This window comes from Bipolaris maydis (assembly GCF_028858645.1).
Source record: "Bipolaris maydis strain C4 unplaced genomic scaffold PSV08scaffold_8, whole genome shotgun sequence".
NCBI lineage: Eukaryota > Fungi > Ascomycota > Dothideomycetes > Pleosporales > Pleosporaceae > Bipolaris > Bipolaris maydis.
Genome location: NW_027093864.1, coordinates 1768203 through 1786408, shown reverse-complemented (window position 1 = coordinate 1786408; position 18206 = coordinate 1768203). Strand labels below are relative to the sequence as shown.

General features: G+C 50.2%; 7 protein-coding genes across 7 annotated transcripts; 3 read left to right on the top strand and 4 right to left on the bottom strand.

Annotated features, from left to right (window-relative positions):
- Positions 1 to 19: 19 nt before the first annotated feature.
- On the bottom strand, positions 20 to 1135 carry PSV08DRAFT_225032 (uncharacterized protein; the record flags this gene model as incomplete). The annotated part of the gene is made up of 4 exons (XM_014217600.1): positions 994 to 1135; positions 867 to 943; positions 593 to 843; positions 20 to 486 (listed from the first exon to the last, which is right to left on the bottom strand). Exons 1-4 carry the CDS (start codon positions 1102 to 1104, stop codon positions 20 to 22), a joined length of 906 nt encoding a protein of 301 aa, XP_014073075.1. The 5' UTR covers positions 1105 to 1135.
- Positions 1136 to 2924: 1789 nt separating this feature from the next.
- On the top strand, positions 2925 to 3578 carry PSV08DRAFT_371834 (uncharacterized protein; the record flags this gene model as incomplete). The annotated part of the gene is made up of 2 exons (XM_014217617.2): positions 2925 to 3290; positions 3324 to 3578. 2 exons carry the CDS (start codon positions 2925 to 2927, stop codon positions 3576 to 3578), a joined length of 621 nt encoding a protein of 206 aa, XP_014073092.2.
- PSV08DRAFT_410357 (uncharacterized protein) lies at positions 3484 to 6213 on the bottom strand (the record flags this gene model as incomplete). The annotated part of the gene is made up of 5 exons (XM_014217618.1): positions 3484 to 4480; positions 4537 to 4683; positions 4726 to 4792; positions 4840 to 5112; positions 5260 to 6213. The coding sequence occupies 5 exons, from the start codon at positions 6211 to 6213 to the stop codon at positions 3636 to 3638; spliced, it is 2286 nt and encodes a 761-aa protein (XP_014073093.1). The 3' UTR covers positions 3484 to 3635.
- A 1041-nt stretch (positions 6214 to 7254) lies between these two features.
- On the top strand, positions 7255 to 9028 carry PSV08DRAFT_204298 (uncharacterized protein; the record flags this gene model as incomplete). The annotated part of the gene is made up of 2 exons (XM_014217604.2): positions 7255 to 7442; positions 7713 to 9028. The coding sequence occupies 2 exons, from the start codon at positions 7255 to 7257 to the stop codon at positions 8569 to 8571; spliced, it is 1047 nt and encodes a 348-aa protein (XP_014073079.2). The 3' UTR covers positions 8572 to 9028.
- An 865-nt stretch (positions 9029 to 9893) lies between these two features.
- PSV08DRAFT_352457 (uncharacterized protein) lies at positions 9894 to 10700 on the top strand (the record flags this gene model as incomplete). Its single annotated transcript, XM_014217584.1, has 1 exon — positions 9894 to 10700. One exon carries the CDS (start codon positions 9894 to 9896, stop codon positions 10698 to 10700), a length of 807 nt encoding a protein of 268 aa, XP_014073059.1.
- Positions 10701 to 11140: 440 nt separating this feature from the next.
- PSV08DRAFT_225025 (uncharacterized protein) lies at positions 11141 to 13805 on the bottom strand. Its single transcript, XM_014217619.2, has 4 exons — positions 13421 to 13805; positions 12880 to 13166; positions 11970 to 12814; positions 11141 to 11914 (listed from the first exon to the last, which is right to left on the bottom strand). The coding sequence occupies exons 1-4, from the start codon at positions 13556 to 13558 to the stop codon at positions 11484 to 11486; spliced, it is 1701 nt and encodes a 566-aa protein (XP_014073094.1). The 5' UTR covers positions 13559 to 13805; the 3' UTR covers positions 11141 to 11483.
- Positions 13806 to 15196: 1391 nt separating this feature from the next.
- Positions 15197 to 16618, bottom strand: PSV08DRAFT_204292 (RTA1 like protein-domain-containing protein). Its single transcript, XM_066092040.1, has 2 exons — positions 16300 to 16618; positions 15197 to 16248 (listed from the first exon to the last, which is right to left on the bottom strand). Exons 1-2 carry the CDS (start codon positions 16480 to 16482, stop codon positions 15448 to 15450), a joined length of 984 nt encoding a protein of 327 aa, XP_065949056.1. The 5' UTR covers positions 16483 to 16618; the 3' UTR covers positions 15197 to 15447.
- Positions 16619 to 18206: the final 1588 nt, after the last annotated feature.

Below are 18206 nucleotides of genomic sequence, written 5' to 3'. Positions count from 1 at the left end.
ACTGCACATTTACGGGCGGCTACAGCTTACCCCGGTCGTCGCCACGGCCTGTTAGGGTGAAGTACCATTTGGTTCCGCACATTTCAGCGCAGCCCTCGCCCCAGACGCCTGCCGTCCGAGCTCTTTCGAGTATCGCGTCATAGCTATCCTGGGCCTGGACGCCCACGGTGATGGACACGAGTCCTTCTGGAAGCCCGTCCTGGCCCGGCATGAAGACCAGCCGGGCGTTGGTAAAAGCCAGCAGGTCGCGACGTCGTGACACGCCAAAAATTTCTTCCCACTGTCGCGCCGCGCCCTCAGCATCAACGTCACCAGGCTCGAGCCGCAGTACACAGCCCTCGAGTGCCAAGTGGCCCGTCTGTTCCATGCCGCGCATGTAGCTCTCACTGGCCGGTCCGCAGGCATGCCATGGGGAGAAGCGGGTTCCTAGGGGGTTCGGATTCGCTGGCCCTGGCGTGTGCGAGTCGAGTTCAGGCATCAAGCCGCCTAGTAGTAATCCATCATCAGCCACCACCACCACGACGCCTGCGCCTCTTCACTGACTGCGCCTGCGCCTGCGCCTGCAGCCAAGCTGGCCATGGGACGAACGTACCTTTGATCCCCTTTGGGTGGTACTGGATGCACACCGAATCGCTGAACTCGTGGTCGAAAATGACGCTGGCCAACTTGTTCGCCGTGATGTACTCGCGCCGCTTCTTTGCATCCTCGGTCTGCATGATAATCATGAACCCGCCATCCCCGCGCTTGTCGAGCAGCTTGCCAACCGTCGTATGCTCCTTGAACGGCGAGACAACCTCAATAAAGTCGCCGCCTAGCGGAACTGCAGTTGCGTCAATCACGAGCCTCGGGAAACGCGCAGGGGCTACGTGCCGATGAAATTCTTCAACCCCCACTGCTCCACGGAATCATCCTCAAATGCAAAGCCTATGCCCAGGACATATGTCTGAAATCTCCGTCAGCTTCCAATTGGTACTTGAGCTGTCGTTGTCGTACAAGCAGCTGCCTGGCCTTGTCGAGATCCCTTGCAGCTAGTGCAATTTGCCGGAGGCGTGTTGGTGCAGGTCCCAGCTTGGCGTTGCCTGCGTCTTTCTCTCCAGCAGACATTTCGAGTGGCGCGTTACTCAGATGAAGTGTTGCAAGTATTGTGAGAGGTTTGCTCGTGTTATTTGTAGACGCGTAGGTATTTGGTCTCCTCGGCTTAGCATCGCTGTTCCCCGCATCGATTCCGACACTTCCTTGTTGCGTTGCGGCCTGCACCCTTGCGTAGTGCCATCTGTTAGTGAACAAGAGTCAAGCTGTTCTCCAAGCGGACTCGTCGCCGCTTCAGGTGGCATATGAGTAAAACGTCATGGCGGACGTTGTACTGCGATGCAGCTCACAAGTGGCTGTGGTTGAAAGCTCGGGCCGATGACATGGCTTCGTCTCCACAACAGCAAACCGTTCCTTCTCTCTTGTGTGCATCTGCGAGGAATGAATACGGAACCCACGCACTTATATGACCAAAACCCTGCATGGTTATTGACTCGAGTATAAGAGAGTTTTAGAAGGGACAGTAGCGGCAGTGGCTAGTTGTAAAGAACGGTGGTGGCTTCGTTGTGTCCAAAAGGCCCCCCTTGACGTTGATGACACGATTCTTTCTAATTTCATTTCCAACCAGTTGATTGATCGTGTTTGGCATATCCAGAAGAAATTAGACGTCTGGTGTACACCCAGAAGGCACTCAATCCCAGTCTATAGACGCTACTCTGATTTTCAGTTGGAGTTCTGGCTGGCTATCATTGCACTAAAAGATATTCTGGGCGGCTTTCCAGAAGCACGCTTCTCTATGTGGGAAAATTATGCGAAGAACGTAAAGGTGATGATATATAATATCTAAGCCTCTCTATATATTTACAAGCTAGAATGTTGACTTAATTAGCAGAAGTCCTAACAAGATAGCGCTTACGCGTCACTATCTATACTAACTACCTACAGCGATAACTCTCGGCTGAATAGTATAAAGGGCTAGGCTTATAACAGGCCAGAGCTTTCTGCTTCCTCATCATCGTCTTCAACCTAGGTATTTCTCTCCTGTCTGTTCCAGTTGTCAATCGTCTGATCGGCCTAGCTATTCCTCCATTTTAGATATATAGATAGCTACCTAGCCTAGAAGCTTAGCTCTCTATCGGATGCAATCTTGTTACCTGATATTGCCTATTGTATTACCTTGAGTCATGCCCCTTACACGTATTATGTTCGGTACGTTTGATTCAAACTCTCAGAGTCTTACACTGACTTTGAATTTGTAGAGCAGCGAAGTCAACTAGCAACTCAGTGGTACTATGGCATGTAGGGATTTCTAATATGGTGGATTCACGGTCCTTTACCCTGTAGCTATCTAGTTCCTTTTGTGCAGGTTGAATGGTGGACATTGTATGAAGACTCAAGTCACCCAATGTGCATTATCGCACGCGGATTTCATAGGGCAAAAAGGTAATGCCTCCATTTTCACCGGTTTGACGCCGCAACCAGGGACGATCTCTACAGACCGCTGACAGCTGCATATAGCGGGGCAATGGGGCGCAGCCCTCGAATGCAGCTACACCAACAACAGCATGCATAGTTTTAGGGGCTGAAACAGCCCATGCAGCCAAGGGAGAAAGGTTGGCTACAGTTTATCTGTGCTTTAGCGAACCCAAAGCTTGGTTAGAATGGAGTTGGTATAAGTATGTAGGCCATCCAGTCAGGTTGTATCTTAACACAAACTCATGTCAGTCCTTTGCAAAATAAAAGACATAGCCAAGTAGTAAGCCAATCATCTAAAGCTTAATAAGAATTGTATAACCAACAAGACCACTAGGCATATTGAGAAAACCTGAACAGAAAAGAATATCGAGAACTATCCATTCCTTGAAGTCCGACTACCCCATTACTCGCACAACGCAATGTCCGGTGTGGGCGAAGCATCCGCCATAATCGGCATCCTCTCAGCCGGCGTCACGTTTATTGAAGCCGCCAAAAAGGTCTACGATGCAGCGGAAAACGCGGAAGATCTACCTGCCGCCTTTCGCGAAGTCGCCCAGCGTCTCCCTCTCATCCAAGATACTTTGAAAATCATAGAGGCACAACTTGAAAAAGACACGCTCGATAAGGCTACATATGAAGCAATAAAGAGCACCAGCGAACGAGCCAAGACCAAAGCTGAGCAGTTGAAGGTGATTTTTGAAAAATGTATTCCGGTCGAAGGTGCATCGAGATACGCGCGATACGTTGCAGCGCTTCGAACCTTGGGGAAAGAGCATAAAGTTGAAGTGTTGATGAAAGATCTGTTGGGGGCTGTGTAGGACATTGCGAACGGCCAGACAATGAGGGTTGCCACGCGAGAGCAAATCATAAAGCTTTCCGAAGCACTGGATGCGGTTCTGGCAGTGGAGCCGTCCGTTTCAGACGAGTTGATTGAGGGGGCATCGGCTGCGAGCCGCAACGTTCATATGGGCAAAGGCGATATTTATTCGGCAGACGGAAAAGCAGAACAATTCAATGCCAAGGATAACGCCAGGCAATTCAGAGCAGAGACCATGTATTTTGGAAAGGAGTAGAGTTGTAGTTGGCATGGTTTCCATTCCGTAGAGATTGGAGAAATGGTCCAGAGTCGGTCACCGAAAGCCTGCATCTCTTGCAAGCTGGTCTTCTGTCAGCCCCTCTTTGACATTCTGTATGTATGTATCGAACTTGTCGGCAATCTTCATGACGTGTTCCAAATGCGAAAAGCAGAGGTTTTTGCCACGGTATTGTGCCAACTGACGTGCAGTCGTGATGACGTTGCGAATCTGTCGCCCATTCATCTCTCGCGTGACCAAATTATCGATATGATCGTTTATATCGTCAAAATCGACATTGTTATCCCCCAGGTTCTTGAGCCTTTGAATGAAATTCCGCCATATTTTGCGACGCTGCGCAAGGCTGAGCTTGTCGTAATGCAGAGTCAGCTGGATTCGTGATTTGAAAGCTTCGTCAAAAGTGCCCACTCGATTGGAAGTGAGAACCAAAATGCCTTGATAGTACTCGAGAATGCGCAGGAACACCGATACCAAAGCATTCCGTGCTAGATCCTGTTGACCTCGCTCTTCTAAGAAAACATCTGCTTCATCCAGCAGGACCACACAGTCCCATATATGACCCAGATGAAGTACGGACTCAAGGTAAGTCTCCACTTGCTCTAGGTTTGTTCCTATATCGCCACAGGTAACACGGTACAGAGGTTTCTTTGCAAAATCTGCCATGCTCTCTGCTGTAAAGGTCTTTCCTGTTCCTGGGCCGCCGTGTAACAAGATGATAAGACCATTGCCTTTGTCGGCGATAATATCTGTGCCTTTGGATGATGCAATCTGGTTCGTGACTACGGCCTCAAGTAGCTCTTTGGCATCGTCATCGATTGCTAAACTTTCAAACGCCTGTGTATTCCACACTACTTCTCGAATGTGGTCCACTTGGAGGTCAACTTTAACCCTGTGTTAGCTTCAGGACTTACTGAATGTTGGGAAAAGACAAACTCACTCCAAAGCTTACGCCTGAGATCATACGACACGACAGATCTCGGAAACACGAGCAGCTCCGAGGTATCCGGGAATTTGTCCAGTTTGAGTGTCGACTCGAGCATATCACCCGACTTGGTAGCGTGAAAACTCAATGTTAACGCCATATCTTTTGTACCGTTCTGCGGGTTTCGAAGACCCTCAGATTGACTTTTCTCATTCTTTTTTCGCCTATATTGAGAATAGGTTGCCACATCGACCATGTATCTGTCTCTATCCTGTTTCTCAATGAATAAGTTTTCAGACACTAGAAAATGAAACTTACCACACTGATCTCATCTTCAAAATGGTCAACACACGAAACCAGATATCTTTCTCTACATTTCCAAAATATTTCACCCCTTTTCTTTAGTCTAGCCTCTAAGCCTGTGTCGTCGTATTTGAGGGGGAAAATTTCTAAAGAGGTGATGGGAATTCTAACCCTTTCCGTCCGAGCAGCGATTTTGAGGCGGAGAACCTGTGTTGTCTTTTTGAATTCACCATCGAATGACCAAGACCACGCTTCGATGGTCCACAAATAGTCTTCTTTAGCAACCTTCTGCACAAGAGCGTCTGATGTCTTAATGTCTTGTTTGTTCGATTGATGCACAGAAACTGAGGGTTTGGCCCGGCCTTGTAGTCTGTCCTTGTGTAGCTTTGGTTCCAGAGAGTTGGCTAACGTTTCTGTAAAATATAGATCAATCACTTGATTTCTGGATGACTTTGGTTCGAAAAACTGTGGCCAAGTCGTTGCGATATATGCATCGATCTTTTCGGCTTTGCGCGAGATCAGGACATCACCAGGACGAACCAGGTATTTCACTGACATTGGACATACCACACCCTTCTCAAACTCAGAATCGATATAGCTCCACTCTTCCCCATATGAGCCTTCAATCCAATCTCGAAAGAGATTAATCAGCTTTTTATCCTTTGCAGACAATGACTTCAGTGCCTCTTCAACATATGTTCGAGAGAAAAACCAGAACAGATATGGTTCATGAATCTCTTCGGTTGGATCAAACTCAGGAAATGACTCCTTAAAACCCGGAATAACACTCAAGAATTTTTTCATGACAGAAATCATTTGTGGAGAGGTCAGCATCACCGATTCTGACAAGGGTTGTGGTTGTGGTAGAGAATCGTCTTCGGCCAATTGAGTAGTCGCCGAAAGTTCTACATAACCGTCATAATCCCTGAAGGCAACGAAAACAACATCGTCGTGGCGCCTGAGATAGTTGTTTATGTTCGAAATTCGCGTATCGCCCTTGAGCTCGAAACATCCATTTTGGGCGTCTATCCAGAACGGTTCTCGTAGATGGATTCCACCGTGGATGCGATAAAGAGTCTGCCACCTGGATACAATCTTGACACGAGGTTTCTGGCTATGCCCATTTTGACCTCTATCCTTTGTTCGCCGTTTCAGTCGATTGACCTCGGCACTGAGCTCTTCTACTCGCCGCGTCAAAGCCGCTGTGGTCCAAGAAGCATCGCAGGCTTGCGATCCGGCTATTGTTCCAGCACCCGCTCCCCAGGGTTCTGAATCACCCGATACATTGGAGACTATCTCGTCCTTCAAATCACACTCTTCCTGTGAAGATGCCGATATTCTGCCGTTTCGGCGATCAGACAACAACTGTGTCGTATCTTGATCTTTCATTATTCGTTTCTTTTTTTTTTCTCTACTTGTGGAGGCAACCCAACATCGAAGAGAGGGTTTGTTGAAAATTCTGAAAATTGGTCTCTTCGGCGATTGCGTGATTTGTTAAATGCTCCACTATTGCTTTTCGTCGTAACCCGACGGTTGCTCTCGTCAATATACCATGATGCGGAACTATCGTCTTCTGTATCTTCAGGAATTTCGCTCAACTCAATAGAGTCAGGATCTTCTTTAGGGTGCTGGTTTTCTTTGGTCTTTGACAATCTTAGTAAATAGAAAACACCTGCCTTTTGAGCTTACCTTGAGAGCAAGCGCCCTCGTGCTTGGCTCGAGGGCAGAGAGTTGTTCGTCCTGGAAGTTACTGCCTTGGGTGCGATCATCAAATATAGTCTTGTGCGTGAGAATCCAGTTATTTGCGGAATCATCCGAGGTGATTCGCTTCTCCGTCCGCTCTTGCATGGGCCGCCTCACTTCTCTCGCAACTATATAGGTCAAATCCGATGCACCGCCTTTGATGGAGATGAAGTTTCCTGGCCCAGAGCCTCCCAGAAGGTTTTAAAGGTATGGCAATTAAGTGGCCATCTTAGTGTCGACTTGTACGTAAACCTATGGGATTGATTGCATATTACACCGCCTCACCGGTATTCACTTTACCAGATTTCAACATGAAACGGACAGCCATGCCAAAAGGAGAATCCCATTGGGGGCCAAAATCAAGTATTGGCGCACATAGGCGCAAGGAAACTGATTACAGGAGCAATGCTGATTCGACCAGTGTGCAGGAAGCTGAAACCCCGCATTGAGACCTGCAGCCTGTGAGCCGAAGATCTCCTCATAATTGGTCAAGATGGGTAAGCAATATCCAATGCATCATGTAATGAAGAAACCCATCCCTGCGTATCGGCTAGAGCTTGCTGTAGAACTGGACCAGTACATAGCGAGGCAAAATTTCTCAGCCTGCATGGGCATAGGGTATAACCCATATCGTATATGAGGCTCATTACGCTGGCCTAACAGCTGCAAGTTCAAATCTTTACGATTATGTCACAGCATTATCATACAACAACAACCAGAGAATGTGCTGACGTCGGCCATAGCGCAGCATCCCACCATGGCGTTGGCGATCAGTTCGCCGTCAGCGGAAATGCTGCTCAGTTTAACGCTGCTGGCCAAGCTGAGCAGTATAATTTCAGTGGAGAACGAAGCAGCATGAATCTATTCATCGGCTAGTTCAGAAATTACTGACATTTCTTTTGAAGGGCGGTACAGCAACTTTGGTTCGAATGACTTCCTCGTGCTGCAATCTTTCATGTTGCCTACCCCCGCTTATGCAGCCAAGAAGCAATCATCAGCATATGTTCATCTCTAACGCCAAGATTTTAGGCTTAGAAGCATTCAAAAATGATGGCACTCTCAACAATTTACTACAATTGGCTTTCAGTATGTTCCAAGACATATTGATCAATGTGGAAAAATGGACTAATTTACGCCCAAGACAGCCGGAATATCCAAAATAGCGGTTGTGTGGATTCGAACATGACTTTATCCCAAACCCAGGCAAATGAATTCTTAGAATCCTTGGAATCCTGTACGATGCTTGGAGTGCCAAAGTCATGGAAAGACTTAAAGTGGGGATATCGAGAGCACGCAGTGATGAAAGTAAATCCCTTTTGGCTCCAACCGAAGTTCCAAACGTGGTGTTCCAAACCTCGGAATACTTTGCGTTTTGTGAAAGGCTCTTATCAAAACCGGTCGCAAATCAAGAGTTTCTGTTTGGATTTTATCAAGCTCATGGAGGATGCGAGGGTACCGCTCCTATGGGCGTTAAAACCGAACTCCTGTGAACAGTCGAATGGGTTCTCTCCAGAACGTGTATTAAGTTACTTGATAGTACAAGCACTAACCATATCCTTGAAACAGGAAAAGGCCTCAGGGATATCAGAGAGGCAGGCAGCTCAAATCCGTGGGAAATTTCAAGATGCCTCAACCCTCACGGATTACATCGACCTTCTATGCTTCAGTATATCTATATCTCGATTACCTGAGGTCTGTATCCTTATTGATGTACACTTGCTTAATACCAGACAGCAAGGATCCCGGGAGCATGTTGATTTGATGAACGCGTTATCAATCGCTCAAAGCCGCTTACATGACGATGGCTGCAGGACAGTGGTCAAAACTCTCTTGGTGAGCTATGGAGGAATTATGTTCAACGAACATGCATCATCAGATGTGATGAATAATGTTATCTTGGCTGGTAGTAATAGGCATGAGAAGGGCAAACCGGTACACCGACGCCGCGAGGTAGGCCGCTTAGTATCTTCTCATTTCAGCGGCTTTGGTAGAGCTCGACGCTAAGAATATAGCTTATACCTTGGTAGAATGTAACATGTTCCACCAGGAAGCTGTGCATCCGACCAAATCTGGCCCAACTCTCTGCACAATAACCGCAATGCTGCGACGGCAACGTTTCATGCAGACCTTTTATGAAGGCAAACTAGGCTTCAAAATCTTCTCAGTAAGCAGTTCAAATGACACTTAAACGTCCCTTCCTGTCTAGCATAAGTATACAAGCAGTCTACCGGCGAATTAGTACATAGCATAACAGGCTACTCACCACCCTACCAAAACCAACAATACGCCAGAAAGCTGGTTACTCTAGACCTTCATAGCCCTATCACAATACTATAACCATAAAAATACTTTAGGCTCTAACTACACGATATGGGCGTTTGGAGTTCTGGGGATTTAGTCTACCAGGTGCGCGTGGGCCGTATGGTACGGCTTCCTTCCCTCCCATCTTCCATCAGTCACTCCCGAATACGCCGTCTCCAGAATTCTCCCATGTTTGCGGCCAGGCCGAATCCTTCCAACCATGACTGAGTAATTAGTTCGTCTGCAGAGGCGGGCGCGCCTAAGTGGGCGGCTGAGCGTGTACATTGAGTTCACTCAAACACCACAGCGCGCCCTGCTACCTCAACACTCAAACCGATACGCCATTTCATTCATGCAAACACACCTCAACACTCAAATCATTTCTCAAAATTTTGGTCACTAGTATCGCGCTTTTCAGCGAGTAAAAGTGCAATCCCATGTTTCACACCATTGCCAGGCTCCCACCAACCTCCATTCCTACACCCACACTATGGACCAGCAAACACCCAACAACACGCCACAAGCCCCTTCCACTATGCGCCAAGAGCGAATATACACGCGCGCGAAGTAAAGGGCGCGCTATAACGCGTTGTCGCGTTTTTGGTGTCAAGTGCACCCCGCGTTCGTTGTCTTTGTTCTGCTCAGCTTCACTACTAGTACGAGAGAAGCTCGGATCTTGTGGCGTCTGACGTACCCGGCAGTGTACAAAAGTGGCCGTCACCTCGAATTTGCTTGCGCTTGGACTGAAATTGCAAACGCTCTTTCGGCTTCACTTTCCTAGCCTTGGTGTTTTCTCGGTTTCATATTGAGAGGGGAGGATACCGTTTTTACCTTTGACCATCTCCTCGTTGTTCAATCTGCTGCTCGAAAGCGTACAACTCTTGTCAATTTTCTAATTTATGCATCGTCAGGTTAGTACGTTTGTGTTTTTTTGGGCGTCTTGGTTTCGTTTTGTTCTGTCTCTCTCCCTCTATGCCAATTGGGTGAGTTGGAGTTTATAGCTCTCTACAGTGGGTCAATTCAACATGGCGAACGTAATCGACGACCTGCTCGCCCTTGCGGTAGCCACACCACTCCCAGCCATTCAAGAAGAAGAAGAAGAAATCTACACCCAGAACGACACTGCACCTTATGTTCGGCCAAAAACCCGTTCGCAAACCCGCGCCGCCCGACCATCGCTGAAGATCCGACTCCCCGTGCCCGCGACCCCTGTTGTCAAAAAGTCCCAGAGCAAAAAGCGTAAACCCAGTTTCACCATCTTCGTCGACAAAGACGCAGAAGACCAAGTCGCATCAGCCATCTCCACGCCCAAGAGATCAAGAACAAATATACCGCGTACCCCTCTAAGCGACAGAACCTACTCGACAAAGTCGACGCCCACACCTTCGCCCCGCTCCCCTTCAACCCCCTTGTCCCTCTCCCCCTTGGACCCTAACTGGGAGAACCTCGAAAACTACGCTCCATTCACTACCCCCGCGACCCCTCCCGCAACACCACCTCCCGTTTCGCCTCCACCCTCTCGACAGCCCTCAACCCGCACCCTCAACTCTCGCCCTCCTCCCCCATCCACACCACCGCGCCTCGCCCCTCCCACAAACACCCTCTTATACACGATACTCGGGCTTGAAGACTGGCGCGCCACCCCCGCCACGATCAAGAAATCCTACCGCCGCATGGCGCGCACCTTGCATCCTGACAAGGCGTTGTCGGAGGAAGAAAAGGGAAGCGCGCATTTGGCGATGCAGCAGCTCAATGCGGCGAGGGATGTGTTGTTGGATGCGAAGGCGAGGGAGGAGTATCATGAGACGGGGGTTGTGCCGTGGGTTGTTTAAGTAGGTCCTGTGGGGAGGGGGCGAGTTTGTGGGGTGGAGAGAGGGTGATGATGGTTGGGTTTGAAAGTGAAAAGCTGGTGTATTATTGTACATGTGCACATGTGCGGTGTCGTGGGTGGATGGGCACGACCTGTTTTCCAACTGTGGAAACGGAAGATGCAGCAACCAATGCTTGATTTCACAAAGTCTTGTCTGCTTGCTCAATGCAAATACGATATGTAGGCACTGGTAACATTTGCTGTTTGTTATGTGGCGGACGATGAGTGAGATATTTAGCAACGATATTTTATTCATCGAGGTTTTCTTGAACTAGGAATAAATCAAGGTATGCTATTTTCCTTGCAGTACTGCGTCTTTACTCTTCTTCCACGTACTCGGTCATATGGTAGCATTCACAAGAAAAGGCAATGACAAGGCTTTTTCTTAAAGAAAAAAAGGTTGAGAGAAGAGAGTAAGGGTTGATATTTTTTACAGACTGTCTTCGCATGCATGACGTCTTGCAGACTTCCGCCGTGTATGAATGTATGTACTATGCTTCGGCCCGATATATTACATGCAGTATCCTCGTATTCGATCCTTGTTACTAGTCATTTGGTATTTTCCTCCTTTTTTTTTCGTCTTTTCCTTGTTACTATGCATTGTCCCTGCATGCCCGTTGAACCGTTGATACATCTTAATGCTTTTTCGATTTCTAAGTTTTCATTTTTCTTTTTATATTGCGCCATGTAAATCCATGTCCTGCGTACGTTGATGTTTCCGAGACAATTGAATAGATTGCCTGGCTCAATATCCCTCAGTCCTAATTCGTACATAGGAATCTGCGTTGCTGATGTATCCCCTGAAACTCGGCCCAACACTCCAATTTGGTAGATTCCGGATCACATCCCTTGCTGTATCGCACAAGTCTACTCGGCCCGTCTCTTCACTTTTGTGCAATGCCTCTGTGGTGGTAAAGGACCAATCGCACTGAATGTTGAGGCTCATATCCGTGAGCCATTCCATGCGTTCCTGCATTGCGGGAATTTGAACAGCGAGTTCACGAAATGCGGGCCAGACGACAAAATCGACGATATTGATATGTGGCATAAAAAGTTGATTCGGGGTTGGACGGAGCCATTCGGGCATGGCATTGTACGTTTCGGGAGAAGGCGAAATCATCCAGCGCATCAATGACCAAAAAAGGTACATGAAACCGAAGCATGTAAATGTGTTGCCTAGTTTAGTAAGCAAAAAGAATTTCGAAAGTTGCAAACGGGTGTGAATGGTTACCTTTGAGAAACATGCCGTGCACCATGCCAACCGCCCATTTGGAAAGAATGCCCGAGTTGTTGTATACTTCTTCGTCAAACAAAGCAGCAATATTCGGATGCTTCTCAATAATCTCTTCGACCGGATGCCCCTTGTCTATCAAGTTTGTTGCCTCATGTAATACACTCGGTACAGTACGCCTGAGGGAACCAGGGTCGGGGACTGTATTTATTGGAAGCATAGCCCATGTTGGCAGGAAAAGATTGCGAGTATGCGTATCCTGAGGTTTGGAGTACTGGCTCGACTCGGCGTTGGTGGAAAAAGACGTGTTGTCGAAGAAGCTACGAATGTCGAGATTGGGATGGATACGGATAGTGTTGACAATAGGCTGTCGTCCGGCAAGGTGAGTGGAATAAATGGAGCGAACTCTGTTGTGTCTGTGCGGTGACCGTCTTTGGCTTTGAGAAGACCTTTTTGACGAGGAAGAGGGGATGGGACGGATGTCAAGAGTGGAAGCCTGCTGGGTGAGCCGTGGGTCAATATTTCTCTCCTCGATGTCATCATCGCCAGCGTCATCACTTTCGCCCTCGTCGTCGGCTTTGGGAAGCAAAAAGTCGTCTCGATCAAACAGAGGGCACAAAAAGGACTGCTCTTCGCTGATGCTTGACTGCTTTCCTCTACCCGGGGGCGCAAATGCAGAATGGGGAAGATTTGCAGAAGGTGACCAAGCAGTAGTTTGACCTGGAGGCGATGCCAAAGATGCGCTGGAGCCTTGACGAAACTGGGGAGTAGGTTTGCTTGGATCGAAAACGGAGTCGTGGCTCATTGCACTTCCAGAGGTATCGGTGGACTCCTGGCCCAGTAAGCTGAACTCCGGTTACCATTGTGCTTTTGCAGCTATAGAGGAAGCTGTAATTGTAGTGATGCATACCTGGGGGGTTGGGTGGATGCTGCTGGAGAGGGTACCAGGGAGAGAGACTTTGCAACATCTTCGGGAGTGTCACCAAGTCGTAGTCTTGCTAGAATGGCCGCGGCTTGGTCGTCTGTACCTGAGCGGAGGAAGTTGACGATGCGCTTGAGATCTTCGAGCTCGCCCGTCATGCTGTCCCTCTTCATAATCTTCATGCGCTCAGCTCTGGAGACGCCTTCGGCGACATCGTATTGGCATATAAGATCGTTATCCTTGCAGCGGTTACATCGTGGCCTCGTGCCGTCGCACTGCGGATTACTGAATTAGCAGCCTTCGAGAGAGGGTCAAAGGCAGCAGTCGGCCACCTACAGGTAGTGTCACAGCCAGTGATTACCCATAGACGAGTAGTAAAGGAACTACCAGTGGCACATGTGGCTGACAGGAGGGCCTTGGGTACTTTGCATTGCTGGCAGGCATCAGCTGCCGCTGAAAGTCAAGGCAAAGTACCTCCGGGTCACCGAAGACTCATGACACTGGCTGGGTGTAACACGGTCCTACGTACCTTGGCCTTCCCGTTGCGGCAGTGCACACAAGCCACAGCAACGGCCTGCCTCCGCTTCCGACGGTCTGGAGGAGCGCGTCGCTGTCCGGGCTCGTCTGAGGCAGGAGCAATATTCTGCCATCGGTCTGAGAGGTCCATGGGGTGCGGGCGATGTGGTTGTGGTTGAAGTTGGCAGCTGGCAAAGGCTCCAAGGTTGATGGTGGTGGTAGTGGTGGAGCCTGTGGAGTTCTCGGCGATGAGCGACAAGCTCGCGCCAATGGAAGTGCTGATGGCAACGCCGCAGGCTCTCTGAAGCCAACGGGGCGGCCCTGGTTGTTTGTGGCATCGGAGTCGTTTTCGCCACGTTTCGAGGGCAAGGAAAGCACATAGACACCCACCGTCGTCAGGCTGGCCCCCGAAATCCGCCTCTTGTGCTCTTGTGCAAATAGGACTCGCGACTTGAAGCGATTCCTCGGTTCAAACCGCCGACGAAAAACATGTTGCGGAGAGGGTTTCCTAGCCAATGAGGGGACGAGTGATCAGCTCACGTGCTTGCCAGGGCGCATTTGGATACCCAAAGCGTAGACGGCTTGGAACGAGGGGCGTGGGACACCTGTCAAGATGCAAAAGAGCCACGGCGTCTGCTCTGCTCTGCTCTACTTTGACGCCTCAGCACGAGGGCTAGCTTCGGCGGCACACGTGTGGCCATGGCCGCGCGGATGCAGAGGCACCACGGCGACGGGTTCCAGGCTTCAGGCCTTGCCATGGCCTGCGGCGGCCAGCAGGGCCGACATGGGGCATTGAGGGCATGGCGGAAGCCGCTGGTGTGCCAGGAGAAGCTGGGTCGTTGGGCCGCCATGGCCCGCCATGGCCGTGTGGTGACGAGTCGATGTGCGGCGTGTGGCGGTGCGCGAGGCTGAGGCTGAGGCTGGCAGCGCTCCACTGCTTACTGAGCCACATGGCCGGGGTTTGCGGCGGCTCGACGGCCAGACTGGCTGCAGGCCGTGGCGTGACGTCGTGCCGCCATCATTGCAAAAGACGACGGCATGCTAGTCTCGAGCGAGAGAGTCTTGATTGGCGGCTGCGCTGGCTGTGTCAGTATGCGAGGAGCTGATTTGGCAATGTGCCTACATGCGTGGATGTGTAAGCTGCCATGCCATTGCTGCTCGACGAGACTTGGCCCAGGAAACAAGAAGAAGCAGCGGATGAGGAGAAGAAGAAGAAGAAGAAGAAGAAGAAGCACAGCAGAGAAAAACTCAAGCACCGCAAGCACAGCTGCATGGCCGACGTGGTTCAAATACCAGGCAGCCACAGTTGACGTCATCTGCTGCAGCCGGCGGGTTGTGGCAATGGCACGCCACACCACCACCACCGCCGCCGCTTGCCACTTACCACCACTCACCACCAGCATGCCGTGCCCACGGCCATCGCAGCCCGGCGGGTGGCTGTACATATGGCTTTTTTCCTGCAGCCCTTTCCTCGCTAGCTCCGGCTCGTCCCAGCGCCCAGGCTGTGGGTAAGCACGCCAGCGTCCATGTGGGAAAAACCCGCCTGTTCATGCTCACGTCGGCGCCATGTAGCCGCTGCAGTATGCTAAGCAGTGTGGCAGACGCCATTCTAGGCGCGTCACGTGCCTTCTGCTTCTGGCTTCTATCTCCCCCACCCACCACCACCACCTCCTCCCTCCGACACTTCCGCTGACAGCTTCTGCCCATACCTCGTTTACCCCAGCACGCTGTCCACCACACCGACATAGCACCGCGCCCAAAGAGAAAGAGAAAAAGAAAGCAACAATGAAACACACGGCGTCATGGGACTTTCAAAACTCCATAAGAAACATGTCAATTCCCTTCTGTGCAGTATCGTGTAGCATGGCATTTGTAGACCCCAATCCTAAAACTCCCCTTTCATGCCCATTCTGAACAAAAAAAAACCCCTGTGCGCCACGTCTCAACATGTGTATGCAGGCCATGCAATAGCATTCTAGACCTGCTGGTATCCAACTCCAAAACAAAACCCCCCACCCTGCTTCACACGGAAACAAAAAATCAAAAATCCTTAGCCTGCGCCTGCCCCTGCTGCGATGGGCCGCGAGCAGACATCATCTCAACGTCCGAGTCGTCATAAATGCTCTTGCCCCGAACCGACTTGCTATTGTCGCCCGCTTTCGCAAGAGCAGGGAAGCAGTATCCGGGGTGGAAGACAGTCAAGGCCAACACCGCAGTGACAATCATGGCTCCCTCCAAAACGATAAAATCCACCTCTTCGCGCATCAGCTCGCTCCTCCACCCAAAAGCAAGCTCGGGAATACGGTACACGCATCGAGCGAAAATGGTAACAAAGGCCAATGCAATGGCAAAGAGGAAGCAGCGGAACGACTTTTGTTGGAGCAGAGTCCGGGCTTCATCTGACAGCTCCTCGCGGTGCTTGTACGTGCGGATGGCGTATTCAACAAGCAAGAAGCCAAAGATGGTCAGCGTGAAGACTTGCCAAACAACACCTGCAATCATAATGTTTGTGCCATTGTCTTGTGCCTCGCTGCCAAAGTCGGCAGTCGCAGCAATACCACCACCCGCGCCCTGCAGCACCAGCGACAGCAAATCACCCGCAATGAAAATGTGTGTATACCGCGCCGGTCGGAGGCGCGACCACGACTCGCCAAAGCTAATGACGAGATACTTGAGTGTTAGGTAGATGGCGGCGGAGATGAAGGCGGGCGAAATGATGAGGCAGCAGATTTGCATCTGGAACCCCGTGGTGTCGAATGGGTTGTTCCACATTATGATTCGACCTGCGTAACCCACTGCCTCGCCTACACACCCCAGACTCATGGCAACCTGCAACCGATACTGTTAGCCATGTTCATGTGTACTACTAGTAAATCAAAGAAGGACGCCTACCATATAGGTCCATGTCTTGTATCGGACTCCCAGCCCAAGGTTGATGATAGCAAAAAGGGCAAAGAAGCCCGCATATGCGGCGTTGGCACCGATGTCGGGATAGTATCCTAGAATGGTGCCCTCGACTGGGCAATCTGGGCCAACCTGTGTGCATGTATCGGGTGCTGGAGGTGGAATCACCATGATGAAACTTGATGTGTTTGGTTTGGAAGAGAAGTTGTTTGTATTGTTTGGAAGGAGGCAAGACGGCTCGATTATCCGTTGATGGTTTGGTTGTAGTGTGGATGACTAGTCGAAGAGCGGAACGTCTGAGTTCCTTATATCTCATCTTATTGTTTCTCCACGGTCAAATACATGGATGAATACTTCAGCAAAGTTGCGCCTTCGGCCTAACTTTCGCCCTGCTCAGCGGCAGTGCAAGAGGTGCAAATCCGCCGGCGCTGACAAGAACATCAATCTCCGAGCACCAACACATGCAACTGGTAGTATGACGTTTGGAACAGTTCACAACTCCGACCGAAAAGGGTTTAACGGAACTTTCGGCCGCCAAGCCATCCGATCTCGGGCCTACTTATTCAAGATAAGCATCAGATGTACACGTAGTAGATTGCGGGCGAAGCACTTTCTAGCATGACAAGCAATTTGCCGAGCAAGACTTGAAGGGCAATCTTGTGTAGTCTGTAGCGTAGGTGTAGGTATAGTAGGTAAGGCGAAGGTGGGGACCATGTAATTGCATCCACCATGTACTATCCCCAAACCTCGATAGTGGGAGTAGTAAACAAGCAACACGGGCGCCGAGGACAAGCAATGAACGCATAGCATGTTTGTTGATCTAGACATGTAAGAAACAATCAGCTGTCTGCTTATTTTGAGACACGTCATAACGTGCCGATACGTAGCGTGTAGACTGTTGCTCGTAACTTGAGGACCCCACAGCCAATTCCTGCAGCTGTCCCATGCTTGGTAGAGCACAGTCCCTTTGGCTAGCTTCTGCGCTGTCACCTAACAGCAGATCATACTATGCATTTACTTGTTGTTGCTGCTACTTACAGCAAGTGCTACACTTCCCACGCGTCTGCCATACGCTCGCGTCATACACACGAGGCCACAACTGTTGGAACTGAGTCACTCTATCCATAGCCAGGGCACCCTCGTGCTCCCGTTGACATTCATTGACGTGGAGAGAGCTGTGTTTGATGTGTTGAGGCGCAGACCGCCATAGCAATCATGGTGTTGTGCAAGCTCGGTGCTTCGGCCTCCCTTTTCCGCCCCACTCCCGGCTGCATCCGAGAGTCCGTATCAACAATCTTTTACCCAACAACCTCCCCAGCCTCAAGCTTGCGCGGAAGTCATGGGCTTGTCTCCCGAATTCCCTGCCCGGTCTCCTTGGACACCACAAGAACAACAGGCCACCTTGTTTATTTCTGCTCCGTCGAGTTCACAGCTGAGGGAACAGGTTCACCTATCGTCTGGCCGTTGGTTGAGGAGATCAGCATGGTAAGTACCGAACGAAGCCCCAGCACCGTTCAATTGCCGTTGCTACGCTAAGCGCCGTGGCCTTTGTTGATCGGCCGGCCCGCACGTTACTCTCCAATGACGCTGTGTTTCCTGCATGCTTACTTCCACACGGCGCATCGGTCGGACCTCTCAAGTCCGGTCGAGTTGCAAATAGAAACTCCGCGGTGGAAATCGGGACACCATACAAGCAGGTCACGCCCTCACTCAAAGCTATCGGCATGATATTTGCATGCATTGGACTGCCGGGAAATACTTGCCAACAGCTCCTTCCGACCAGCCACGTCTGGTGCAGGGATCAGTTGTGAACCTTTACCAACGAATTCTGGATGCATACCCTCGCAGGGAATGACTTGCCATCTGTGCCACCCAGCTCCAGAAGAAGCAATACA